Here is a 27,973-nt window from a genome sequence, read left to right as displayed (position 1 = left end):
AATTATCTGGCAGACAAAAGAAACAGACAGGTAAAAACATGCAGCTGGTTCTTTACAAAACTGGAGGCATGCACATTAGAGACATTCTTCAAAAAGAATAATTATTCAAATAAAACCTTTATTGTATGAAATTTAACATAACAAAAGAAAGAATTTGACAATAAACTGAAAACAGCATTAACTCTTTCACAGTTACATTCACTGAATGTATAAACTGAACATTTTCATCCATATATTCTAATAGATCGAACATAAATCGCTCAAAGGTAACCTTCAGCACTTAGAGACAGGGACATTAAAACATACAACCCAACATTACAAAGAAAAAGCCTGGTCTCGTTTTGAAATTGTATTCTATATGAACATATATTTGCTGACTAGGATAAGGCTTCATCTGCGCTGAGAAAACTAGCCTTAATTGAAAAATCTTCACCCAAAAATGAAAATTTGCTCATCATTTACTCACCCTCATGCCATCCCAGATGTGTATGACTTTCTTCTTGTGTATGATTTTTAGAAGAATATCTCAGCTCTGTACAATGCAAGTGAATGGTGACCAGAACTTTGACACTCCAAAAAGCAAATAAGGCCACATAAAAGTAATCCACACAAATCTAGTGGTTAATGTCTTCTATAGCGATATAATTGCTTTGGGTGAGAAACAGATTAATATTAAATCCTTTTTACTATATACTTCCACTTTCACATTCTGAAAGTGAAAGGGAAGATTTATAATGAAAAAAGGAGTTATATTGTGGTCTGTTCTGACCCAAAACCAATTGGATCACTTCAGAAAACATATTTTAAACCACTGGAGTCATATGGATTAATTTTATGCTGCCTTTAAATGCTTTTTGGAGGGTCAAAGTTTTGGTCACCATTCACTTGCATTGTATGGACCTACAGAGCTGAATATTCTTCTGGAAATCTTAGTTTGTGTTCTGCAGAAGAAAGAAAATCATACACATCTGGGATGGCATGATGGTGAGTAAATGATGAGAGAATTTTCATTTTTGGGTGAACTATCCCTTTAATGGTACAGTTTGCAATTAAGAAAACATCACAAGATTTTTAAATGTGCAATACATAAATAATTAGTCTTTCTTTCAAGTCACTAGTCTAATAGCTTGGATCCAGTCCATCCTCTCCTTATGTGTTGGGGCCTGGATGTAATAGTGGGTATCCGTCTGAGTGATAATTTTAAAGAGGTTCCCCTGCACTTTACCTTTAACACCTGAGGATAACAAGAAAGTGACCATTAGCTTCTGTTTACAGAGGACCTGTAAACATTACACTGCTACCATAACAACAGGACCTGAATCACTGCTATGTTTAACATTTTCAGTCATTGGCAAATTCTGATTAATATGTGTAATTACTGTGTAAATATTTTTTGGTCTGGGAACAACAAACACACAGGTAGTAATCACACTTCAAAGACTTTCATAGGAGAGGCGTGAGGCAAGTCTGACTTACCTGTTGGAATGCCGTTATCATCCAGGGCAGACACCAGACAGCCACGCAGAGATATCCCGCCAACTGGAGTGATGTCATCCTGAAAAGGGTGATCATTGTAGACAAGTTAGCGCAAACATAAACTTTAGTTTTAGCTTTGACATCGCTAACACAATTTGTATAACTACTTGATTTGGGACATAGGTGTGTAATTGCCTAAACTATGAAAGCGCTCTCAGTCTCACCTTGCTGGGGTCGTAGTAGTGCAAAAAGCCAGGCTCCGCCCTCAGCACAAACAATCTCACCTTCCAGTTCTTCACCTTGTGCCCCTGACACACAGATACACAGGTGAGCACACGCATAGACATGTGACATCACAGAAAAAAACATTTCAGTCCAGCCCTGTGGTTCTCTACCTTCCAGTTATTCAAAACAATTCTGAGGTTGATATACTACATGGCCAAAAGTATGTAGAAACCCGAACACCACAACCAAATGTGCTTACTGAACATTTAATTATCCTAAACATAGGCATTAATAGTAAGTTGGTCCTCCTGTTGCTGCTATAACAGCTTCCACTCTTCTAAGATGTTCCACTAGATGTTGGAACATGGCTGCAGGGATTTGAGTGAGGTCAGGCACCATTTCTTCATAGACCTCACTTTAGGGGCATGCTGGAACAGAAAAGGTATGCCCCCATTCTACCAAAAAAAATATTATTTAAGGCGATTACATGGCTGAGATAGCCAAACCAGTTAATTAGAACTTACAAACATACCCTTGGCTATGTAGAGTACCAATTTTACCAGTTAATATTTTTATATTGCAATAATATACCACAGACTGACGTAACTCTATTTGATTATAGTGGAGTGCTCACCTGTTTGAACAGGTATCCCCTCTTCACCACCTTGCCACTGAGCTCCACCGCAGACAGAGACTTCTCTGCTTTCACACTACCTCGCTTCTGGAAGCTCTGAGACTAATGGAGAAGTCACATTCATTCGGTTCATTTGGTATAGGATAGGATTGGAAAAGGATGGGAAAACAATACCAACAGAAAAGAGAAGGGAACTGAGTACTTACAATGCTGTAGAGTGCAGTGGAGTCATCAAGGAACTGCTCTCCTAGAGCTGCACTGCGGAGAGCATCTGCACTCCTTATCCCGATGGGCCGCAAGGAGCCCTCGTCAAGGAGCGTGGAGGCTAATGTTACCGCCTCCACACGGGTCAGAGCCATCTTATTACAAACCAGCCAATCCACCACTGCTGAGCCTGAACACACACATACATAAGTATATACATAGTTGTCCATCATCATACATCATTAAAATGTAAGAAATAAGAATGTAGTATGTCATTTCTGCACCACTAGTGGGACCAAATTTGACCAAATTGGCAAACATTGGCTCAACCAGTGGTGTGAGTTTGGGGCGGGGGGAATGTTTGAAACTTGGTTGAAAACAGTCATTATTTTTGCAGTTTCGTTTGGTGCCACTAGAGACAGAAATTTTACACATATAACATGACAATGGGTTCTTGTCTGGAATCAGTGCATTTTTGACTATCTGACCTGAGAAACAGTTGGTGTAAGAGCTGCCCTGCTCAACATGACTGCACAGCCGAATACCAGTGTGCACATCATACATGGAGTCCACCACCTGACTGATAATCAGACACACATCTTTAGATGTAACAATGTCAAAAACACATACAGTACACACATTTACTGATACACTATGTATATAGTCACCTGAGGTTGACATTGTGAAGCTGGAGAGATTTGGGACTTTTATTTTGAGATGGGGACGGGGTCTGTGCATCATTTGGGTTGAGATTCTTTACTGCTGCACCAATTGCTGTAGCCCATTCATCACGCTCTTCCCTCGTGCAAGCCTCAAGGAAGTGCTCCTCTGAAGTGCTGGTCTGCAACTTCAGCACCAGCTGCACAATGTAAAACATGCAGTTACTATGAGAAATGCCTTAAGGTCAACATGAAATCGAAATTGGCACTATATGTACTTTCTTAATAAATCTTATCGTGAATTATTCATCGGTGCACATTTTTCAGAAAAAAAAAATAATGTTGTCTTCATAATCTTCCATAAAAATGTGACTTATTTTTTACTCCTCTCAAACCACCTGATATATAGAGACCACTTTTCACAATCCAGTCAATTCTCAATATGCCAGTATGACTGCATTTGTGGCATAATGTTGATTACCACAAAAAATATTTTTGAATTGTTCCTCCGTTTCTTAACAAAAAGCAAAAATCTGGGTTACAGTGAGGCACTTGCAATGGAAGGGAATGGGGCCAATCTGTAAACGTGAAAATACGGATTTAAAAAAAAAAAAAGCTACAAGACCTAAACAATATGCATGTTAAAATGATTTTAGTGTGACCCTAAACAACCATAAAAACAACGATTTAAACAACTTTTCATCTCAAATAATACACAAGTTTTAATAGAATGAATGTGTTTTGATAAAATAATAAGCTTCATATTTCTACCTTTAAACCCTGCAAAAATGTGCCCCATTCACTTATATTGTAAGCACCTCACTGTAACTTTAATTTGAGCTTTTTTAAAGAAAAGGAAGGACGAGTTAATTTTTTTTTATTTATTATTATTATTACTATTATTATTTTTTTTATTTTTTTGTGGTAATCAACATTATGACACAAATGTTCTTGATTGAGCTTAAAGAGATAGTTCACCAATGAAAATGAAAATTCCCTCATCAGTTACTCACACTCATGCCATCCCAGATGTGTATGATTTTCTTTCTTCTGCTGTAGACAAACAAATGCTTTTAGAAGAATATTTTGGCTCTGTAGTTCCTTTCAATGCAAGTGAATGGTTGCCAGACATTTAAAGGTCCAAAAAGCAAATAAAGGCAGCATAAAAGTAATCCATAATACTCCAGTGGTTAAATCTATATCTTCAGAAGCGATTTGATAGGTGTGGGTGAGAAACAGATCAATATTTAAGTCCTTTTTTACTATAAATTCTCCTCCCTGCCCAGTAGGTGGCAATATGCACAAAGAACCAAAGAAGAATGTAGAAGTGAAAGTGGAGATTTATTGTAAAAAAGGACTTAAATATTGATCCGTTTCTCACCCACACCTATCATATCGCTTCTGAAAACATGGTTTAAACCACTGGAGTATTATGGATTACTTTTATGCTGCCTTTATATGCTTTTTGAACCTTCAAAGTTCTGGTCACCATTCATTTGCATTCTATGGACCTACAGAGCTGAGTTTGTTTGTGTTCGGCAGAAGAAAAAAAAGTCATACACATCTGGGATGGCATGAGGGTGAGTAAATGATGAGAATTTTGGGGTGAACTGTCCCTTTAACTTGTATTGAACCTGGAATATTCCTTTAATCTCAAGCAGGTATGGCCCTAAACAAACTTTTTGGGTTGTGAATAAAGTGCAGCACACTTAGTATCACAGTGACTTGAAATTGCCACAAGCTGTACTGGGGAAACAAAAGTTGTGTTCCCGACATGCTAGTGCATGTAAGCACTACAAAATATAATAATGAAGGGTATATTCGTATAAGACATGTTAGGAACATCTACAACCCGAGGCTGTGAACATTTAAAGCACACACAGAGACACTCCCAGTAAAAGTGTTCAGGGTTATCTGAACAAAACCACTGATAGTGAGGGTGGAAGAATAGAGAGTTGATGTGTGTGTGTAGAAGCACCAATAAGAACACATACCACATTTAATCATGTCACTTTTCAATGTTTGTATCTTGAGATTAAATAAAAGCACAGATCAATAGCATCTGTATAGACAGAACACTTTAGTGTTGACTTCTGGGGTGCACCTCTTGATTTCAGCACATCAAGCCCCTTAATGTGAGGACTACATAACAGAACCATAAAAGAACTATATATCACTCTTCAGGGCTGTAGCTAGTGGGGTGAAAGGTGGTAATGATTCTAGGGGTCCAGGGAGGCCCACAACACATTTGAAACTGTATTATTTTAATAGGTAAGGGGCCCAGAGCAATTTATATTCACAGGGACCAGAATTCCTTGCGGGCCTGTCAGTCTTTGAATACTTATGAAGTAGCCACAACATCTTCGTTATGAAATTAGGCCTATAATCAATCATGTAGAAAGTTTTGTTTTGTTGTTAAAAATGTTTCCTATAGTAGGCTATACATACTACATACTACATAATACATTGTCACTTACCGGCCTGTTCTCGTACTCCAGGTAAGGACAGGTGATTTTGCAGTTGTTTAGCGGTATCGTCCCTCGATGGCAAGAATCCCGTTTGCCACTCTCATATTTATAATACACAAGTCTGTCAAGTTTAAGCACAAACCAACGAACTCTCCAGTTATGAACCACGTGACCCTAAAAATAAACATAATATTGAACATTACATATTATAAATTCAATTGCATGTGATTAGGATTTAATTTGCCACAAATGGATAGCCTATATGGTCATGGAGAGGAAAAAAGTTTATCTTACCCTTTTCACCAAAAACCCCTCTTTGACGACGGAGTTATCTTCTGACTCTGTGCCCATGTTAACTTCAACAGTCTTACTGTAGTGTGAAAGTCACTGTGGGCAGGTAAGCGCTCCAGGTGTTTTATAGCTGCCGTGGAATTCCTTACAATTTGCGTCATTGTGCGCTACACATCCCACGCCCGATTCTGCGCCTCCGGACATGCATAATGATTCGGGAACGCGTTATCAGCAATATAATGTTTTAGCTGGGATAAAATAAAGAAGTAACGAATAGATCGTAACGTTTTATGAATGTCAGATAGAGTTAAAATGAAATTATACTATACATTTTACATGTTCCTGTGGCTAGTGTAGACTGTTCGGAAGTTCTTCTATTTTCATGAGTCAGCCAAGACGCAGACAAAACTGAGTCATTGATTCATAGACTTCAGGTGAGAATCATCAGTAAGTATGATAACAGGATGTTTGTTGCTATGGCAGTTTAGAGTTGGAAATAATAATAATAATAATGAATTTTTTTTTTTTTTTAATTAAATAAAATACAAATATGGCACATTTGGAAAAAAACAATAGCTTTGTTAAATATAGGGTACAACGGGGCTAAAGGCACACCTTAAGGAAATTTTGCTTTTGTCTGGTCACAAACTGTATCAAGATTCAAGAAATACCTCCATTCATTTTTACTGAATATTGATGGAGCAACATAATTTGAGTGGAAAAAAAAAAAATAAAAAAATAAAAAAATTGGTGGGTTGTTTTTATTAAAATAGTTATAGGGCACAGTTTGTCAACTTATGCAAATACTTTTGAGACAGCAAGATGCTTTTTTTGAGTGACAAATTAAAATAATGCTTATTTAAATAACCACTTCAAAAAAAGGGTGTATTATTTCTTGTTCATTTCAAACACATTTGGCATTCTCAAGTATTCTATAAACAAATTAATCTCCATTGTGATTGGATAAACCAGTGTGAGCCCACTTTGAACATTTTTCATAACAAATCTATTCGCCCAATTTAAGAAAAATCAATGTGTTTTATAGGGGCCTTTAGCCCCTGCAACAGGGTGACTTTTTACTCCAAATCCAATCCTTTCACTTATTGAAAAGTTATAGAAATTTTCTCTCTCTCCCCTTTTCTCCCCACTTTGGAATGCCCAATTCCCAATGCGCTCCAAATCCTCGTGGTGGCGTAGTGACTCAATCCGGGTGGAGACCATCAGTCCGCGCGTTTTATCACGTGGCTTGTTGAGCCGTTACCTCGGAGACCTAGCGCATGTGGAGGCTCACCCTATTCCCCGGGGCATCCACACACCTGGCGCACCACCGAGAGCAAGAACCACACATTATAGTGACCATGAGGCCAATTTGGTTGCTTAGGAGACCTGGCTGGAGTCACTCAGCACACCCTGGATTTGAACTGGTCACTCCAGGGGTAGAAGTCAACGTCAATACTTGCTGAGCTAGTCAGGCCCCCAGTTATTGACATATTTATATAAAGTATATATATATATATATATATATATATATATATATATATATATATATATATATATATATATATATATATAATCACCTTGAACAAAATTTAAAATGACAAATAAGAATTTTGTCTCAAAATAAATGTGATAATTTCAGGGATTTTCATTAGCTACATACATTTGCAACATTTTAAACATACTTAAATAGTAGATAAAATTACCTCAGAATCAACTTTTGATTTTAAGAATGATTTCATGGATCAGCAAATTTTGCAGTGCATAGTGACAAACAGGTGTTAGGGAAATAACTGTGGTATATATATTTTGATGCTATTAAGTGTTTTGGGAGAAAATCAAATAAAATGTGCTTTTTACCCTGGGGGGCCTTTAACCCCATTGTACCCTAATATTTGTTAATGATTTAGGCCTATAAATGAAAGACATCATAATATATTTCCAAAAGAATCAATATGTTTTTCTCAGCATTTTCTTTTTCTGTCTGCACAAGTATGTTTATTCATTTTGAAGAAGAAGAAAATGTTTGTTAACAATACCAAAGCATAAATAAACACAAGTTGTATACTTATATCAGATGCATAGTTTAAAAAAAAAATAAAAAAAAAAAAAAATGATCAGCATTTTAAACAGCAAGCACGACTTTGTCAAAGACTGTTGACTGTTCTTTAAAATAGGATTTTATTCTGTAGACAGAATAATGATATACACACTGTTCTGTACTCATAATTTAAAATTGTATAATGTTATTTCAGAATGTTATTCACTATTCTGTTCACAGAACGTTAATTTTGAATCTGAAAAGATTTTGTTCAGAATGACTGTTCGAAATGTTATTGAAGAATATTACATAATTCAGAATGTCTCACACAGTCCCACAGAATACTTCAGTACACACTAATCTGTACTACACTTAATGTTAGGGAAAATACAGTCTAAATTGTAAAATTACAAACAAAATAGGCTAAATACATCTTTTATTTACCCCCCAAAAAAGTTTGGATTAAACTGGAATTTGCCTGCAGACATACAAAGTTGAGCAGAGATATTCTTACACAATCTGTGTTTATCGTGTCATGTGCGTATAATGAAGCGGCCAATGTTCCTACATGAACTGTGTGATTGTTAAGCAAATTAGGGTGGGGAGACCAAACCGCAGTGTGAACAACGTGACTTCATTTTTCTCAATTTTTCCTGTAAACCACTAGATGGAGGACTTTCGCTGCAATTGAATATTTAGTTTCTGAAGAATCAAAACTGAGATTGATTAGCATAACTTGCTGTTTTCTGATCCTTGTGATAAAGTTGTTTTAAAACCACAAAATAAGTTGAAACACACTGCATGGCAAATACGCAGGGCTGTCGAATGTTGTCCTGGGCTCTTTGACGAGGTGGGGCCCCTTACAGTGCTTAATGACATAGCCTACTCTTTGGACCTTCTCAACACATGGGCTTATGTGTAGTGAATGTATATTACCGGTATAGATCATTAATACTCAATAAAATGGACTAATCTACACACTAGTGGTTGTCTGATCCACTTTATATCTAAAAAATACTATTAGTAGTATAACAAATATTAAAAGCGAGTTTGATTGGGGAATTGAGGAGTTTTGATTGGCAACGGAGAAGGTTATAATAGTTAACTGAAACTGAAACTGAAACGAAATTCCAAAAAATAACCTAGAAAAAAAAAAAAAAAAAACTAAAACTAAACTGAAACTATCACGCATTGCTTCAAAATGAACTAAAACGAAATAGAAATGATCATATAATATTTTTAGTCTTAGTTTTTAATACTTTTACAACAGCAGAAGACCACAGCCCATGTAGCCCATTCGCCTCAAGGTTTGACGTTTTGTACATTCCGCAGAACTTTAGCTGCTGAAGTCCCAGGAGATCAGCAGTTACAGAAATACTCAAACCAGCCCATCTGGCACCAACAATCATGCCATGGTCGAAATCACTGAGATCACAATTTTTCCCCATTCTGATGGTTTATGTGAACATTAACTGACGATCCTGACCCGTATCTGCCTGATTTTATGCACTGCTGCCACACGACTGGGTGATAATTGTGTGCCATGTTGTATGCAGGGGCATAGATTATTTATATTTATTATTTATACCAAGCAAGCACAACCAAATGATTTAGCAAATATTAGCCATAAATCCCCAGTTTCACTTTCAAAATGTGAAAGAATGTGAAAGTGGAGATTTATAATAAAAAAGGACTTAGATCTGTTTCTTACCCACACTTATCATATCGCTTCTGAAGATATAGATTTAACCACTGCAGTCTTATGGATTAGTTTTATTCTGCCGTTATATGCTTTTTGGACCTTCAAAGTTTTGGTCACCATTCTCTTGAATTGTAAGGACCAACAGAGCTGAAATATTCTCCCAAAAATCTTTGTTTGTGTTCTGCAGAAGAAAGAAAGTCATCCACATCGGGGATTGTATGAGGGTGAGCAGGGCCGTAGCAAGGTAATCTGGGCACTTTGACTTTGGTCATCTGGTCCCCTTTCTTATTAAAAATACAGTTTAGAAATTGTTGTGGGCCCCCTGGACCTTTGGGCCCATAGAATCGTTACCACCTTTCACCCCACTAGCTACAGCCCTGAGGGTGAGTAAATGATGAGAGAATTGTCATTTTTGGGTGAACTATCCCTTTAAACAGGTCAAAAACTTAATCTATAATACCCAACATTTTTAAACACATGTAAAATTCTGACTGCAGTTCAGTTCAGTTTTTATGTTATTGAATATATCAGTTTGAAAAGGCCCTGCTGAAACTTGTTGAGCTGGGTGGGTGAGGTTGATGGAGTTGGGGTGATGATGCAGATGAGTGAATTCAGTTTAACTCTGTCTGGAGAAGATTGTGAGGAATTCAGATCCTAGACACAGTGCCGAAATCCAGGATCTTTTGATCCTCTTTTAATTAAAAACACACCGAAAACACACAAAAGACACACACCTCATGGTCACAGCTGCAACTGTTTGCCTGTGTGGTCAAGAAAGGGTCTTTCCATTCACACGTCTCAAAGCTTCTCACTCTTTCAATCTTTTAAACCATTCTTTTTGTTTTACAAGTTTGCCATACACCAGTTTTGTAATGGCCAACAAAGTGTATATATTTTACACTGTGTGACCTTTTATCTGTTTTATGTTCTATTGTCATTGTCTGATACAGGCTTAGACTGCTAATATGACAACAGCTTCTCTGTCTCCCTATATAATCATAATTTGCACAGTATGAAAAAAACACTTCTTATAACTTTTGGTGGACCTTGGGTTTATTTCAATAGCTAATATCACATTTCAAGGACCAGTTTTAGCAACTGATTGTATGGTTGCTACAAACACAACACTTAACACACGCATACACATTAGCACTCACAAATACTTCCACACACAAAGATCAGCTGTTTTTCTAGGATTGTGCTGGGGGTGTGTCTTCAAGAATAACCATTAACACTGTTCAAACAGCAAATTGTGTAAATTATGACGTAAATGAAATCAAACATCCGGATGTAGAAACTCCTCTAAGAGGCCTTTAAAGAAAGCGCACAATCAGAGGTGTTAAGGAACACAAACACTCAGACTCACGCTGGCATCCTTCATCTGTTTACAGCATTTCGTGTGGATTTGTATGTAATGTACGGAATAGCTATCAAATCTTATTGAACATAAATGCTCACACAACTCAGTGTCTTTTGTGAAAAGTGCAAAATATTCTAATGGTGTTCTATGAGCAAAATCCACTGTAAACCCTAATGCTCAAAATAATTAATAGAAATGAGTTCAAATAAATGAACCTTGATGAGTATTTAGAACTTTCTCTTTCTTTTGAGTCCACAAAACATACACCTTTTAAGTAACCTAAATTGTTTTATTGTTTTGAGTGGGAGACGTGTTAGTGTTTAATGGTTTGTTGTGTTATTTAGAAGAGTTTCTGTTATGTGTAAGCTTTTGGGGGTTACCATTACGGTGAATAGTGGAGCTTAGGTTGAGGACAGGTACAATTCAAGACTAATTTCTAATATATTGTTTTGTTCATACAACAATTATTATGCTACTCAAAGCATAATGTTACCAATTAATATGACTATATCATTCTAGCATTCACTGTATTGACTAGTACTAGCTAGTTGGGTTAATTCTACTTTAAGTATTTAAGATGAGCTTACAAGGCCATTTTAAGTTCAGCCAGAGTTCCATTTAAAGTTAAGGACAATTAAAATGAGTAATTTAGCTTACTCAATATTTCAAGTTAAGAGCAACAAACATGCTTGTGTAGTACAAAATCAAAACCTGAAAGTTCTATTGACTTAACTTGGGAGTTTATTAAATTAAAAAATGTGATGTATCCGATTGACTCAAAGTTTTTGAGTTCTGCTAACTTATTAGGGTTTACAGTTGACTGTAGTGCTGTGATCCAATAGGCTGAACAGGTTTTTGGGCAGTTAAAACAAAAACCTCAAGAAATGTGCAGTGCAAACTAACCGCAATCTGCATAATCAAACATCAGAATTTGACCATCCTGTTCTAGGTTGAATCTGGAAAGTAGATAAGTGGAGTTATTTTTACTTTTGTTGGTTTAACTTAATGGAAGTCATATTAAATAATATATTTGAATAAAACCAGCCGATATACAGTAGATTTTACCATTTAAAACAAAAGTTTCAAGTTACAGTACATGACCAAACGTGTTTACACTGTAGTTAAACAGAAACATGTATGACAATTAACTGTTTAGTTCAAATGGGTTTGTTATGACACAGTCTTGGTTTTGTCACTGTTTACACAATGAAAAGCACAATGAAACAGCATAATGAAAATGTTTAATGTGGTGTTACAACTTAGAATGTCCCATCATAAACTAATTTCAAACAACTGTTTCTTTCCCAGGGTTATTTGATCAAAACTGTAATTGCTGTCACATCAGGCTACCAGACTCTGATCAAACAAATCTTTGTGTGCATGGGCACAAAATAGTCGATAGGAACAAAATGTTTGCTTTTTAAATATCTGTGAAAAAGCCTCTTACATAATACCACGTGACCACTTAACTACAGCATTACTTAACACAATATACCTGTTTAAATATGAACAGAATGAACACTTAAATAAGCTACTGTCACCTGGGCAAAAATATATTCTTAGAAATGGTGATTGCAGAGATTTAGGTCACCTTGAATTAAGGGCAACACAAAGGATGCGGGGAAGAGAAATGCCTGTGTTAACAAAAGTCTCTTTGTTGCACTCTCTTGCGGTCTTTCCCTTTCTCTTGTTCTCTTTTTCTCCATGAAAGAAAATAGAGGACGAATTTACAGATTGAATTCCATTTGGATGGGAATGTAACCTAAACCCTTCTTAACTTCTAAAATTAAAAGCTTTTCAAAGTGTTCACCCTAAACACTAACACACACTTCTGAACAAGCGTTTCTACTGCACCTAAAAACAGGTTTACTGCCCTCTGACAGCTGATGAAAGTGAAATTATTATCACCAAATCAATGACTGGAGAAGAATACTGAACATAATACTTCATTTCTGAATTCTGAAAAGATATTATTTGAGTGCCTGGTATACCTGCTCTTATCAGCTATACTCGGACATTAGTATGACTGTTTAATATCATATGCTGTTTAAAATGCTGTCACATGGTTAAAATGAGCAAGAGCTGCAATCTGATGTATATTTTATTGCACATAATGTCTATTTTGCATGTATCCTGTTTCTGTGGCAGTTTCATGTTCTCAAGTTAGCAATAAAGAACATAGATTGTGACTATTTACCTTGTGACTATCTACAGATCAGATTAAACCTCTGAATTACGCAATACTACAGTTATTACCTCTAAAAATTAATTATTGTGTGCCATAATGCAGATTTAACCTTCTTCCAAAGACTTACGTCATTAAAAAAAACACACACACACATACATTACAAATTACATGCAAAGACATTAATTTTAAAAAAAGTTTAGTGTTGCTACAGCTAAGTCCAGTGAAGTTGGAGAGTATACAAGACAGTGTTTGGTGATTTCACCACCCCTCTCTACCATCTCAAAGCTACAAAGGCTCCTTTTGTCATCATTCTTTTTTCTTTCTCATTTCTACACCTTCTCTCTTTCAGGGTCGACTAACTCTGTGCCATGAAGTCACCACTTTTTCAGGATGTGTGATGGAATCTCTCCATTGCTCCACTGCCTCTGGAGAACAGCTGTCAAAACCCAAGAGGACCTAGAAATGGAGGAGTACACCCAGTCACCTTTAACACCACTCATACTAACTTTACACTGTATAAGTATGAATAGCTATTGCCTCTGGGAAGTGTAACATTAAAAGAATGTTTAATACAAGTTAAGCTCAATATACAGCATTTGTGGCATAATGCTGATAACCTCAAAAAACTATTTTGACACGTCCCTCGTTTACTTAAAAAAAAAAAAAAAGAAGAAGCAGCAAAAATCACAGTTACATTAAGGCACTTACAATTGAAGTGAATGGGGCCAGCCCATAAACATTCAAATATTTCAAAAGTATTTTAGTGTGATAAAATCAGGGATTTACCACAGTTACAGCGTTTACCAGATTACAGGGTTTACTGGTGTTTTGTTTTCATTACAACAGAGTGGTAATATTGGATATAACTTTAGTAAGTGATTTTATCACATTAAAATCATGCTAACCGTCGGGGGTCGACGGACGCGCCGGTGCATCCTGCTGGATTTTTTCCTCATAACAGCGGAAACAACTTAAAATACTCCGTCATTTTTGGGCATACAGATAAGTGTAAGACATCATTAGAGACTATAAAGGGTCTACTTTTATTTGTGTACACTCACAATAACAACAAAACCTTGTGCTTTTGTAAAATAAAGAAAATAAACAGGGTGCGCTTTCAGCCGTATCTGTCTCCTCATCTTTCTGAAACACGTCACAAAAATGAAGTGAAACTCTGCAAATACTTATCAGACAAACATGAAACATATGTCTAAAGAAAGCATAAAATGTCTACTTTTAAATAAAACAATTCAAATTTAAAACAAATATTCTCCTGCAATGTAATCTGTATGAAACAAAGAGATGTGCAGTTTCTCCTGGCTCAGCTAATTATCGCTAATGCTGAAGACTAACCCACCAGCAGAGGATGCAATTCATACGGTAATGTGCTGAGGCGATCAATGCAAATGGTAAACGCCCCCAACAGTGCCTTAAAAAGCATCAAGTTCATTCACTTTCCTGCGTGTTTGGAAGATGGCACGCTACACAGGTGATGAAGCTCCTGGATAGTGACGAAGAGTTAACATTTTCCTTAGAAGAAGGGCAGGAATCCGACGATGAACGTTTGCATTTTGAAGAGCGACTTGATCCAGCCGAGGATACAATTTCAGATGAGTAAGTCTTTACTTACATTAGCTGACATGCTATTTTATTTAAACATGTACATATTTTACTAGTTGGACTATTTCCAGACTTGCCAGCCAGGATTCAGAGTACTGAAATTTAAAATATGTCCTAATAGGCAAGTTTTAGTTACATTTAAATGTTGTTTCAGCTAAAGCATGTATATAAATTGTATGCTGTATGATATAAATATGATATGTAATATGATATAAAAAATAATATGAATGTTTAGATTATATTTTAACTAGTGTTTATGCTGCCTCATTATCATCAAAGAAGCTTGTGCTTGCAAATATCTGTTTGGGTGTAAATGTGTAAAATGTGCTGTAAATATGCCCATATTAGAAAATCAGCATATTAGAATGATCATGTGACACTGAAGACTGCAGTAATGATGCTGAAAATTCAGCTTTGATCACAGGAATAAATTGCATTTTACAATATATTCAAATAGAAAACAGTAATTTTTAATTGTAAAAATATTTCACAATATCACTGTTTTTGCTGTATTTTGGATCAAATAAATGCAGCTTTGGTGAGCAGAAGAGACTTGTTTTAAAAACATTAAAAAATCTTACAGATCTATAAACTTTTAAACGGTAGTGTAGGTCTAAATTTTTTAAGTAAAGTCTTTATGTAAAGAAAATGTATAGTCAGATAATACATTCAATCATTAAGTCTCCTCACATTCATTCTCTCTCAGGGGAGGGGTCTTTGTCTCCTCAGGTGTGAATCACATCAATATTCATGATCATCCACGCCTCCTCTCATATGGCCTTTCTAACACTAAAAGTGTCTTACAAAAGTTAAATGACTGTATTGTTTTGTATGAATGAGTGATCAGGATGGTTTTCATATAATTTTGTAGCAAAAACTCTAGGCTACAAGATCCAGTTCTCAAAAGTCTTGTGAACAAATGTTTATGTATGTATGTGTTATCTGGCCTTATTTCAGTGACTTAAAATGTGTGTTTTTTCAAAAACCATGCATAAATGATATTTTCTCAAAAATACAAACATGTACATACAAGTTGTTCACATATTATTGTAGCCTAGTTTGTGCTGAATATAGTGTTATCAGACTTTAGCCATTAATATGTTTTTAAGCAACTGAAAAAAGCACAAATGTCAAGGCATTTTAAAACTTCTCCAGGGCCCAAAACACCCTCAGACCCCAGAGGGTTAACATGTCAATTTTTACATCTGTTTGAAACAATGTGTATTTTAACGTTTGCGGACTGGCTCAGTTCACTTCCATATAAGCACCTTACTGTAACTACGATTTTGTTTTTTATAAATGAGGGACAAGTCGATATATATATATATATATATATATATATATATATATATATATATATATATATATATATATATATATATATATATATTTTTTTTTTTTTTTTTTTTTTTTTTTTTTTGTATTTTATTTTATTTTATTTATTTATTTATTTTTATTAAAAAAAAATTTGTAATCAACACTATGCCACAAATTACGGAGCCCTGTAGAGGTCAGGGCAGGAATTTTTAGCGTTCCCTCGCAATAAGTTTTGCGTGTCATTGCAATAAATTTACCATGATTTTACATGGTTTAACTTGATTTTTATTACCATAGTTTTCATTTTACTATATTATCACTATGGTTTCACTATGAATATCATGGTTTAAATATGGTTACTGTAGTAAAACCATGGTAAATTTATTGCAAGGGAATGCAAACTACTGCAAGGGAACGCAAAACTTATTGCAAGGGAATGCAAACTATTGAAAGGGAACACAAAACATTGCATGGGAACGCAAAATATTGTGCGGAAATGGGGGAACGCAAAACTTATTGCTAGGGAACACAAAACATATTGCGAAGGAATGCAAAACTTATTGCAAAAGAACACAAAATGTATTGCGAGGGAATGCAAACTACTGTGAGGAAACGCAAAACTTATTGCAAAGGGAACGTGAAATATTGAGGGAATGCAAAAGTTATTGCAAGGGAACACAAACTATTGTGAGGGGACACAAAATGTATTGCAAGGGAATGCAAACTATTTAGAGGGAACGCAAACTATTGCGAGGGAATGCAAAACTTATTGCAAGGGAACACAAAACGTATTTCAAAGGAATGCAAACTATTGCGAGGGAACGCAAACTATTGCGAGGGAGCGCAAAACTTATTGCAAGGGAACACAAACTATTGCGAGGGAGCGCAAAACTTATTGCAAGGGAACACAAACTATTGCGAGAGCATGGAAAACTTATTGCGAGGGCTTGGAAAACTATTTCAGAAAAGAAAATTCCCCCTGTCCTCTAAAGGGCTCCGTAACAAATACTGCCAATTGAACCTGCAACATTCATTTTACCTTTAAAGGCCAAACATATATAACATATATAAGACCAAACATTTTGTGAAAATATTTGTTAAACGTGTGTTGATATGCATACTAGGTAGACATATTCTGCTTCAAACCAACCTGTCCAAGAAGATGTTTCCTTCGAACAGAGCCACGGCTGTAGAGTTTGATGGACAGCTGCAGATTCTGGTCTTGATTGCTGATGGGCAAAAGAATTACATCCCCCCATTGGACAAGCCCCCCTGATGACTTCATCGCCTTCGTTTTCCTCTTCAGTAAGAACTGGCCATCTCTCAGCATGTCCACCTTCACGAAGAAACCTTCAAAGAACATACATTTGCATCAACATCAAGTTTATCAAAACGCATTGTGCTGTATTTGTCACATAAACTCTACAAAAATTAACAAAGGAGACAAAATTTATTACAAATCTTCTAAGATTAATTAAGGAAGTAAAACGTAAATAAGGGTGACAATGTACCTTTAATACCAAAAGTGACTATATATCTGTTTTCTTTAATGATTGCCATTAAATTAATGAAGCTATTTTCTCTTATCCAGTTATGTTCTCAAGGGTGAAAGACTCACTGTGTGTGAGCGGAGAGGAAGATGATGGAATATTTTGAGCACTGAGGATCTGGAGTTGCATTCGACTGCTCACAGGCTGAAAGCACAAAGCCAGCTGAAGCTCAGCATGACATACCTACAGGAACACACATACACACACAATTTAATCCTGGTCAGAGCTCTGTGTAAGGGTACATACAGTATGTGTGTGTTTGTGGTTTTTCAGGACAAACTCCCTGCTGTGACTCATTTACTGATTAATAGTTTGAGACACAAACCTATTTCTGCAACAATAACACACACACACACACACACACACACACACACACACACACACACAGCCATTATAGATTTAAAAAACTTCCTGTCTACCCAGTTCCACTGACCTTCATTCATACTGTCTATCACAAACAATCTACAAGTGAAGAAAGTTTTTCTTTTCTTTTAAAAAGCAATTTTCCCCGTTAAAGTGTTTGATTTCAGGCACATGCACACACACAAAGATAAACACGTGGCTCTGTAGGTCCGTAAAATGCAGATGAATTATGGCCAGAATTTTGAAGCTTCAAAAAGCACATAAAGGCAGCATAAAAGTAATCCATAAAACTTCAGCAGAAGAAAGTCATACAAATCTGGGACGACATGAGGGTAAATGATGAGATGAACTATCCCTTTAACACCCACATGAGTATGCTAATAGAATACTTGAAAAATATAGTAAATCTTTTGTTTCTGTGGGTCTTGACAGGAGGCATCTGAGAGAGCATAATTTCATTGTCAAGTTAGTTCTTTCAAGAAGAGCTTTCAGCTGTACTGACATGGCTGTTTTCAATAGATTGATGAGGTGTGGACCAGTGTAAGTTACTCTAAAAAAGTAATTAATTACTAACTACTAATTGCATCTTCTACAGTGTAATTAGATTGCTGTACTAATTACTCTGTCTGAAAAGTAATTGCATTACTTATTACTAATTGCTTCTAAAACCCTTATCAACCTTGACCAGATGAACAATACAAGGACAGACATGAAATTGTTCTTTTAATTCTTTCAAATAAATCATATAAAATCAAATAAATTATTCATGAACTGGCCAAAGAATTGAAGGGGGCTGCATTAAATTAGAAAACATACATTTTTTTATAATCGTGTGACACTGTGCGAGGAGCGGACGTGCGAACGGCGAGCTCTGCGCACTTTACTAGTTTTAATACTATTTGTGTCATAATCCAGAGAGAGTCGATACACCCTGATTCTTAACTGTTGTAGGAAGACAATATGTCAAAAAATTCTAAATCCTCTGGCTCTGGAGACATTAAAAGACACTTATGTGCTCAAGCTGATTCCCTGCAGTGGCAGGCCGGAAGCCAGGGACTCAGTTCGGATGGTGAACTGAAAGAAATCTGGCGTGAATTGATGAATGTGTCGGCAATGCTGACGAAAGTTTTGCAGAATTGGAGGATCTTGCTGTGATACGTTGATCGATAACTTCCATGGAAGCAAAATTCTCTGAGTTGGTTACAAGATTGTCAGATGACAAGAGACGGAGCGATTATCTGGAGTCATCGGAGAGGGAATTAGCTGCTAATCCGCTAGCGACCAAGACAGACTTGCAATGCATTTGGGAAAAAGGATTTGGAGAATCATAACCGACGAAACAACATCCGAATTGTTGGAATTCCTTCCCGAGGCTGCTCAACATAACAAGCTGGAAATCGAGCGAGCTCAAAGAGTCCCGGCTCGGAAATCCACAGAGGGAGACAGGCCCCGATCAATCCTGGCCAAATTTCTGAGATCATCTGATAAAGATGTCGTGTTACGTGAGGCGAGGAGTAAAGGAAGGCTTTCTTGGAAGAACCACAACATTTTCTTGTTCCCAGACTTTGCGAATTTGGCAAGAAACAAATGTGATTGATTCAAGGAATGCAAGAAACTCTTACATCAACAGAAGGTCGCTTTTGCTCTGATATTTCCAGCCAAACTGAGAATAAATACTAAGGATGAACGTAGAGAATTTACATGCCCACAGCAAGCATTATCCTACATAAAGTCATTGGAGTGAGTAAGCCATTTGGTAATTTTTTTGCCACCTAGTGGACCTACTAATTGAACATACACTTGACTGTTCAAGGAAACTATGCGCCTTTTTCGTTTCTTTTTGTGCTGGTTCCACCTAGCGGCTGGAGTTTGTTTTGAGTAATATCATTTCTTTGGGACAGCTTAGAGATGATTCTGCTCGTTTTGGGTGCTTATGCCTCCTGTTTGCTGGAGTTGGTTTTGTTAAATATTTCTTGCAGGACATTGGAGTGAGTTTGACTGCCTGAAGAACTGAACGGACAGTTTTTTTGGGGTTTTTTGTTTTGTTTTGTTTTTTTGTGTTGGTTCCGCTAGTGGCTGGAGATTGTTTTGTGGAGGCACACACCTTCGAGACAATTAAGTGGATGAATCTACATGTTTTTTTTTTGTGTTTATTCTGCTTATTGTCTGGAGTTTGTTTTATAGATTATCTTCTGTTGTGTAATTCTGTCTTACAAATTTTTGTATAGAAACACCGGACTTGAGCAATCCGACGGCAAAGTTGTCACGGAGGCTCTCGTAGGCGTACATGGACTGTTTGAGTTTAGAGGGATGGACACCGGTTGGCGCTGTCGTGCACGGGATTAATGCGCACGTTTTTCTTTTTTCTGTTTGTTTTGTTCTTGGGAAATGTCTGGGGTTGATTGTTGCACCAATGTGGAATGTGGTCTTTATAATTGTATTTTTGACACACAATACATTTTTTCTAATATGTCAAAATGTCAAATGTTAATATGAGCAGATTGTCTCTCTCCACGTGGAATGTGAATGGGTTGGGGCACCCCATAAAAAGAAGGAAGGTTATTTATTTTCTTAAACGTAAGAAATACGATATAGTGTTTCTTCAAGAAACACATCTTTCATCGCAGGAAGCTGAAAAATTTGGGAAGATATGGGGTGGAAATGTTTTCTTTAGTGCTGGCTCAAGTAAGAGCAGGGGAGTCATTCCATTGATAAGTAAACATCTATTATTATTATTTTTATTTATTTTAGGTATATATATATATATATATACACTATATTGCCAAAAGTATTCGCTCACCTGCCTTTAGACGCATATGAACTTAAGTGACATCCCATTCTTAATACATAGGGTTTAATATGACGTCGGCCCACCCTTTGCAGCTATAACAGCTTCAACTCTTCTGGGAAGGCTTTCCACAAGGTTTAGGAGTGTGTTTATGGGAATTTTTGACCATTCTTCCAGAAGCGCATTTGTGAGGTCAGACACTGATGTTGGACGAGAAGGCCTGGCTCGCAGTCTTCGCTCAAATTCATCCCAAAGGTGCTCTATCGGGTTGAGGTCAGGACTCTGTGCAGGCCAGTCAAGTTCTTCCACACCAAACTCGCTCATCCATGTCTTTATGGACCTTGCTTTGTGCACTGGTGTGCAGTCATGTTGGAACAGGAAGGGGCCATCCCCAAACTGTTCCCACAAAGTTGGGAGCATGGAATTGTCCAAAATCTCTTGGTATGCTGAAGCATTCAGAGTTCCTTTCACTGGAACTAAGGGGCCAAGCCCAGCTCCTGAAAAACAACCCCACACCATAATCCCTCCTCCACCAAACTTCACAGTTGGCACAATGCAGTCAGACAAGTACCATTCTCCTGGCAACCGCCAAACCCAGACTCGTCCATCAGATTGCCAGATGGAGAAGCATGATTTGTCACTCCAGAGAACGCGTCTCCACTGCTCTAGAGTCCAGTGGCGGCGTGCTTTACACCACTGCATCCGACGCTTTGCATTGCACTTGGTGATGTATGGCTTGGATGCAGCTGCTCGGCCATGGAAACCCATTCCATGAAGCTCTCTACGCACTGTTCTTGAGCTAATCTGAAGGCCACATGAACTTTGGAGGTCTGTAGTGATTGACTCTGCAGAAAGTTGGCGACCTCTGCGCACTATGCGCCTCAGCATCCGCTGACCCCGCTCTGTCATTTTACGTGGCCTACCACTTCGTGGCTGAGTTGTTGTCATTCCCAATCGCTTCCACTTTGTTATAATACCACTAACAGTTGACTGTGGAATATTTAGTAGCGAGGAAATTTCACGACTGGACTTGTTGCACAGGTGGCATCCTATCACAGTACCACGTTGGAATTCACTGAGCTCCTGAGAGCGGCCCATTCTTTCACAAATATTTGTAGAAGCAGTCTGCATGCCTAGGTGCTTCATTTTATACACCTGTGGCCATGGAAGTGATTGGAACACCTGAATTCAATTATTTGGATGGGTGAGCGAATACTTTTGGCAATATAGTGTATATATATATAAAATTATTTTTATTTTTATCTGCGTGTGTACTTGGGCTTTGGCCACAGGGATGTTTGTTGGGGGTCAGGGTGGGGTTGGGGATTGGTAGGGGGGAAGGGAAACAATGGGGTTTAAGGGGGATAATGGTTGACTCTGTGTATGAATGTTTTGCTTTGTTATGTGTCATGTTTGAGGAGCAACCAATAAAAATGTTAATCTGAAAAGAAAACATACATTTTAACATTAGACATTGAGTTTCCATTTTAAATTCACTACTGTTTTATGTAGAATTGTTCTATAGTCTATACAGTATTTAACACAATTACATCAGAAGTATCTGTAATTAAATTACTGAAAAATTAAGAGTAATCCCCTACTTTACTTTTTCAATGAAAAAGTAATTTAATTACAGTAATTAATTACTTATTAATGCATTACACCCAACACTGGTGTAGACTCACGTGTGTTTTAGAGTAGGGCCTGAACTCCAGCCAGTGCTGTGTTTCCTGTGGACCGAGGGTTCGGAAAGATAACACACACTCTCCCAGTGTGCGCTTGCGTGGTGTGTGAGCCTGCAGATGCAGTACCAGCGCAGACCTGCGTATTTGCTCTAAGTTAAGAGTGAACACAAATGTCTCCATGAACTCAGTGTCCTGAGAGAGATAAAAATATTGAGAGGGAAAACTGTTACAAAGATACTTAATCTATGAAGAGCATGCTATTAAAGTAAAATAGAACAATACATGCTCTGTTTTTATCTAACTGGGGAAGTAGTTTTTTTAGATCTGTCTATCTACTCTATCCATCCATCCTTCCTTCCTTCATTCATTCCTTCCTTCCTTCCTTCCTTCCATCATCCATCCATCCATCCATCTATCTGTCTATCTACTACATGAAAGGGCGTATCATCAGAATGTTCATTGCTCAAGAAACACCACAGGCACATGAAAATAAAAAAAAAACCACCCTGAATGGGTGGCTAACTGATTCACTATGATTACTCTCATCATCATAGCCAATCACATGAAATATTTCTTTTTATATCGACAATGCTGAAGCTTGAATTTAATCTTGGTTATTGTAGTTTTATGACTGATGGATTTCACTCACTGCTGATGCTTCCTTGACTGTGCTCTTAAAACGCACTAGCTTCGTCATGGTGATGACCCCTTTGACCCCAATCCTCTGCGGCCCCACCCCTTCAGTATAAAAACTCATGTCTGTACACTAAGAGAGAGAATGTATCAAAGTGAAAGGTGAATAAACAGAGAAACAATGAGCATGGGAACAATGCACTGTTTATGAGCTTTTACACCAACTAAAGCTTATCTATGTCAACTGATGTGTTATGCAAAGAGGTGTAGACAATACAAACTTCGAGAGTATTTTGATTTTGATTCTATTTTTTTTATAGAGAGATTATAAAAGCAGGTCAGAGAGATGTGATCATTTGTTAAAGGTTTGGTCCTTAGACTCTTACTGAGACACAGAGGCTCCATTCATCTGGAGTAGAAATGGGACACAATGGCCTGTTCTATCCCTTCCTGGATGAAATCGTACCTTCACCAAGGTGATCCACACCTGCTCCACCGCCTCCTCGTACCTCAGGTGTACACACATCTTTCCAAGCTCACAATCCCTCTCATCGCCAGACAGCGTAATGGACTCTACACACACACACATATGCAAACACATAAATGTCAGCATGCTAAAGAATAATGCCTTCAAAAAGGTGATAGTGGATATAACCTTAATGTCTATCAGTAGATGTGTGTGCAGGATGTATTTAAGCATACAATATGGTGGACACCACATGCCAATTGCTTTATAACATGTTTCCAGTTTGCTAAATGTGTTCTGAAACACTTTGTGTCTGTGTGTGTGTTTAGGTGTACTTAGCTATAGTTTGGAGACAAAATTTTCCCAAAAAGGGAGATAACTTGACCAAACTTCCCTTTGGGGATGTCCTCAGTTGGAAAATCGATTAACTACATTCCAAGAGTTATCTAAGGACTTGCATGCTAGACCTCAGGGACAACATTTGTAAGTATTTACTGTTTCTTGCCCTTTCACGATTTCACAATCTGCATGGATCTGAGTCAGTCTAGTGTGTATGTGTGAGGTTGTTTGAGAGACTGTGTTTATGTGTGTACTGGGTGGGAAGAGGGGGATAAGCTTGTTGGGAAATAAAAAGTCCTAAAAGACCCTGAAAAAAATAGAAGAAAACCAAACAAATGAAACTGTAGTGGAAATTCCAGGTAACCCTTTCCAGAGAGTTCTATTGGAATGAAACTTTGAGGGTTCTTTTGGAATGTGGTTGTCTGAGGTTACGACTTGAGTGTTCCGTCATGAATGGTTACCTAGACTACGGCTGCTCCCAAAGGAATCCTGAATGGATGATGTGCTGCTCTGGACACTGGATACAGAATCATAACGCTTGGAGGGACCAGAGAGGAAGCAATGTTACTGCTTGACAGCATTGCTAATCATTAAACTTTAAAGTATGAACTTATATATACACCAAATTTCTTTCAAGAATTTAGATGACCGTCAGGCTTGCTCTGATTGATTCAGGTTTGCTCTGTTGCATTCATACACACTTGAGTGGCCACCCAATAATCCACCATCATTAATAGGAAGGAGAATACAAATTGACTCAGTGTCTTTATTTGAATTAAATAATAATAGAAACCTCACCCCGCTCAGACCAAACACATTTGCATTGCATTGTAAATGCTCAATAGCAGCATGATTCATTTTGCTATTTATACTTACTATGCAAATAGGGGTAATATCAATGATTTCTGAAGGCCAATTAAAGTCATATATGACAAAATGTCTTGTAGGGGTAACTCCAAAAACAAAAGCAACAAAACAATGTTTCAGATTAATATATCAAGTTTATAGCAAAGAATTTACAGTACACTTTAAGTTTCACTTCCTCAATAAAAAAAGATGTTGTTAAGTGCTGTTTGTTTTGATTTATGTAAGAAAGTTATAGGAATATCTGGAAAATACATTTTAAAGAGTGTCAATTGTTTTGCAGCACAAGAACTAGACATTTCATAATTGTTAGGTTGTGTATAGTAATTCATATATTATGCATATTATCCCTACAATATATATGTCATCATATAATAATTATTATTATATATTATGTTTATACTTGTTATAAAAATAGCTCACATATGTTAAAAAGTGTTTGGAATGTCACATGCATGTTACTGTAAAAGTTGAACCTTTAATTGCAATTAAGTCTGACTGAATGGTCCGTTAAGTGAGCTACGTGTGTGCCAGCTTACCTGTACAGGACCTTGAGGGTTTGACAAATCAAACATGGAGTGACTGAGTCTCTGTTTGCCATTGTGTTCCCAACCTAAAAAGACAGAAACAAATAAATTCACAGATTTTACTGAGTCTGAAACAGTTCCCAAAGTGAGTTGCAGCTGATTGTAAGTTTGCATATTACGAGGTCATGTAATATCAAAAGAGGTTTTAAGGTGGTGAAATTCTCTGTACATTCTGTAGTGTTCTGTTCTATTCTGTTAAAAATATTTCAACCTTAAAGGGGTCATGACATGCCTTTTTTTAATTATTTTATTATGTACCTTGAGGTCCAATTATAATATTAATAAAGTTTTTCCACAAAAAACAGACATATATTTGTAAAACATAATAATTTACCACCCTCATTCTGATCCTCTGTCAGAAACACTTGGTTTTGGTGCTGATTCTCCTTTAAGACTTTAAGACTAAACGCCCACTGTTATGACTGGCTCTCTGCTCTTGACTGACCTGCTCTCTGCTTGCCATTTCACTGCTTACCACTACTGAGCGGGCTACGGAAATGATTAAAGGTAAAGTAGGCATTGATCTGTTCTTGTGTTGATCTGTAGGCAGTCAGATGCAAATGTCTACCACAGTGTGACATCACAATGCGGAGGAAGTAGAGAATGAGCCATTTAAATCAACTATTACAAAAACACAAAATGTAAACCCCAATTGAATCATCTGAACGAGGTCTCTCAACAACATAATATACAGAAAGACATTGTTAATGCAAATCTGCCATGAACAATAGGGGATGTAGGAGCGGAATAAAACGAAAGGATTAAGGACTGGTGGAAAGAAGGGTAAATATTTGAGGTGAAATTACGTACTGAATGATGCTATGAGGAAATAACATTGTATGTTAAATCCACACCTTAAACATAAAACACAGGTAATAAGAAGGAAATCTCACCTGTGCCAGGGCTTATGTTGGGTCTGCCTTTCATACTGGGGCGTCTCACTGAACCCGGTGACACGAAGCTGATGATCTGACTGGTGTTATAGGTCAAATCAGGGTCATACACGATTTGATTGGCTCCTGCAAGCTCTGCCTTCCTGTCTGCATAAGTGGTTCTAGTGCAGCCTAAAATCGTTGATGTCAGATTTGTACAGGTGACAACTGTGACCTATATTATTGCAGTATACTATCATAGCGAACATTATAGTTACAGGTTAGATGTTCTTAGGTAAGCCAGCTGAGCCAAAAAATATCTCATAAAAATCTATATTGTTAAAAAATATTATGCATCACTATTCCAATTGACTGCTAAAAATGTGATGCTAAAGATGATACATTGAACTCCTAACTTACTCTGTTGCCCGATGTTGTAGCCAGAGTACTGTGCCCCTCTCGGCTGGATGTAGGAGGGCTTGAAGGTTGGGAGGACAAAGGGGACCTCCTTGCCGTCCGGGGGCAGTTTAGAAAGGAGATAATCCTCTGATACTCCAACACTCTTCTTCAAATTAGACTCAGCTGATAATTTACTGGGAGGTCGGACTCTAATCACTGCAAAACACATGTATTACTGACAGTGGTAAATAAAACAGCATCAAAAATGTATTTGTAAATAGATCCATTGGAAATATGTTATTATAATGTATTTCATATTTTGTCTATGCATAATGAAAACAATAATTAGAAAAGAAAGAGGGAGAGAGAGAGAGAGACTCACTCTGAATCTCTGGTTCTTTCTCCTGGGACATAAATGTCCTGCAGCAGTTTTTGATACATTCCGTCATGTTGTGGATCTACAAAACAATTTAAAAACATCATAAAAAGGAAGAAAAAAATTAAGAAAAAGTCATTCTTGGAGTCATTTGAAACATTCTTAACTGGTGCATAAACTGTGCCACGAGTCACATAAAATAGTATAACATTCACTTTTAATTAGGTCTCACTCATAAATCTTCAGAACAACGAAGAGTGCTTAAAGGGATAGTTCACTCAATAATTAAATAAATAAATAAATTCTGTCATCGTTCACTCACCCTCATGTTGTTTCTAACCCATATGACTTACTTTCTTCCGTTGAACACAAAAGGGGACATTAGACGGAATGTTAACTCAGTCACCATTTACTTTCATTGTATGGAAAAAGATGCAATGAAAGTGAATCATGATGACTGAGACTTACATAGTGCAAAATCATGTTGTTTTTGTGCCACGGAAGAAAGAAAGTCATACAGGTCTGGAACGACATGAGCGTGAATAAATGACAGAATTTTCATTTTTGGGTGAACTACCCCTTTAAGCCTTTTTGAAACAAAAATACTTGTTATTTAACTCCTAATTAAGCATTGTGTTACTTCAACAAGTAAATATAAAGATAGCCTAATATAACTGGAATCAGATTAAATGCCGTCTATGCCTTGTGCCACAAAAAAATCTGTTTTTTACCCCTAAAATGAAACACATTAAGTCTGCTGAATCAGGTTGTTGTACTGTACATACCTGTGCTGCTGGCCGCGGTGAAGTGAAAGCGCTCCGAGCTGTCTTGAGTACTGCAGGTGCATCAGAGTGAAAACTTTCAGTGCC

General features: G+C 37.0%; 2 protein-coding genes across 2 annotated transcripts; both read right to left on the bottom strand.

The window, feature by feature from the left end:
• Nucleotides 1–98: 98 nt before the first annotated feature.
• On the bottom strand, nucleotides 99–6,102 carry LOC127412450 (pleckstrin-2-like). Its single transcript, XM_051648821.1, has 9 exons — nucleotides 5,961–6,102; nucleotides 5,676–5,840; nucleotides 3,208–3,398; nucleotides 3,028–3,119; nucleotides 2,542–2,729; nucleotides 2,336–2,437; nucleotides 1,701–1,784; nucleotides 1,477–1,555; nucleotides 99–1,234 (listed from the first exon to the last, which is right to left on the bottom strand). The coding sequence occupies exons 1-9, from the start codon at nucleotides 6,015–6,017 to the stop codon at nucleotides 1,107–1,109; spliced, it is 1,086 nt and encodes a 361-aa protein (XP_051504781.1). The 5' UTR covers nucleotides 6,018–6,102; the 3' UTR covers nucleotides 99–1,106.
• Nucleotides 6,103–11,858: 5,756 nt separating this feature from the next.
• On the bottom strand, nucleotides 11,859–27,940 carry LOC127412131 (tandem C2 domains nuclear protein-like). The gene is made up of 12 exons (XM_051648247.1): nucleotides 27,890–27,940; nucleotides 27,111–27,186; nucleotides 26,750–26,944; nucleotides 26,351–26,521; nucleotides 25,410–25,483; nucleotides 24,468–24,543; nucleotides 23,668–23,774; nucleotides 23,218–23,334; nucleotides 22,569–22,760; nucleotides 17,801–17,915; nucleotides 17,333–17,532; nucleotides 11,859–13,701 (listed from the first exon to the last, which is right to left on the bottom strand). The coding sequence occupies exons 2-12, from the start codon at nucleotides 27,175–27,177 to the stop codon at nucleotides 13,591–13,593; spliced, it is 1,425 nt and encodes a 474-aa protein (XP_051504207.1). The 5' UTR covers nucleotides 27,178–27,186; nucleotides 27,890–27,940; the 3' UTR covers nucleotides 11,859–13,590.
• Nucleotides 27,941–27,973: the final 33 nt, after the last annotated feature.

The sequence above is a fragment of the Myxocyprinus asiaticus genome, chromosome 21 (genome assembly GCF_019703515.2).
Source record: "Myxocyprinus asiaticus isolate MX2 ecotype Aquarium Trade chromosome 21, UBuf_Myxa_2, whole genome shotgun sequence".
In the NCBI taxonomy this organism is placed as follows: domain Eukaryota; kingdom Metazoa; phylum Chordata; class Actinopteri; order Cypriniformes; family Catostomidae; genus Myxocyprinus; species Myxocyprinus asiaticus.
Note: the sequence above shows the minus strand (reverse complement) of the source record. Positions and strands in the feature narration are given on the sequence as shown.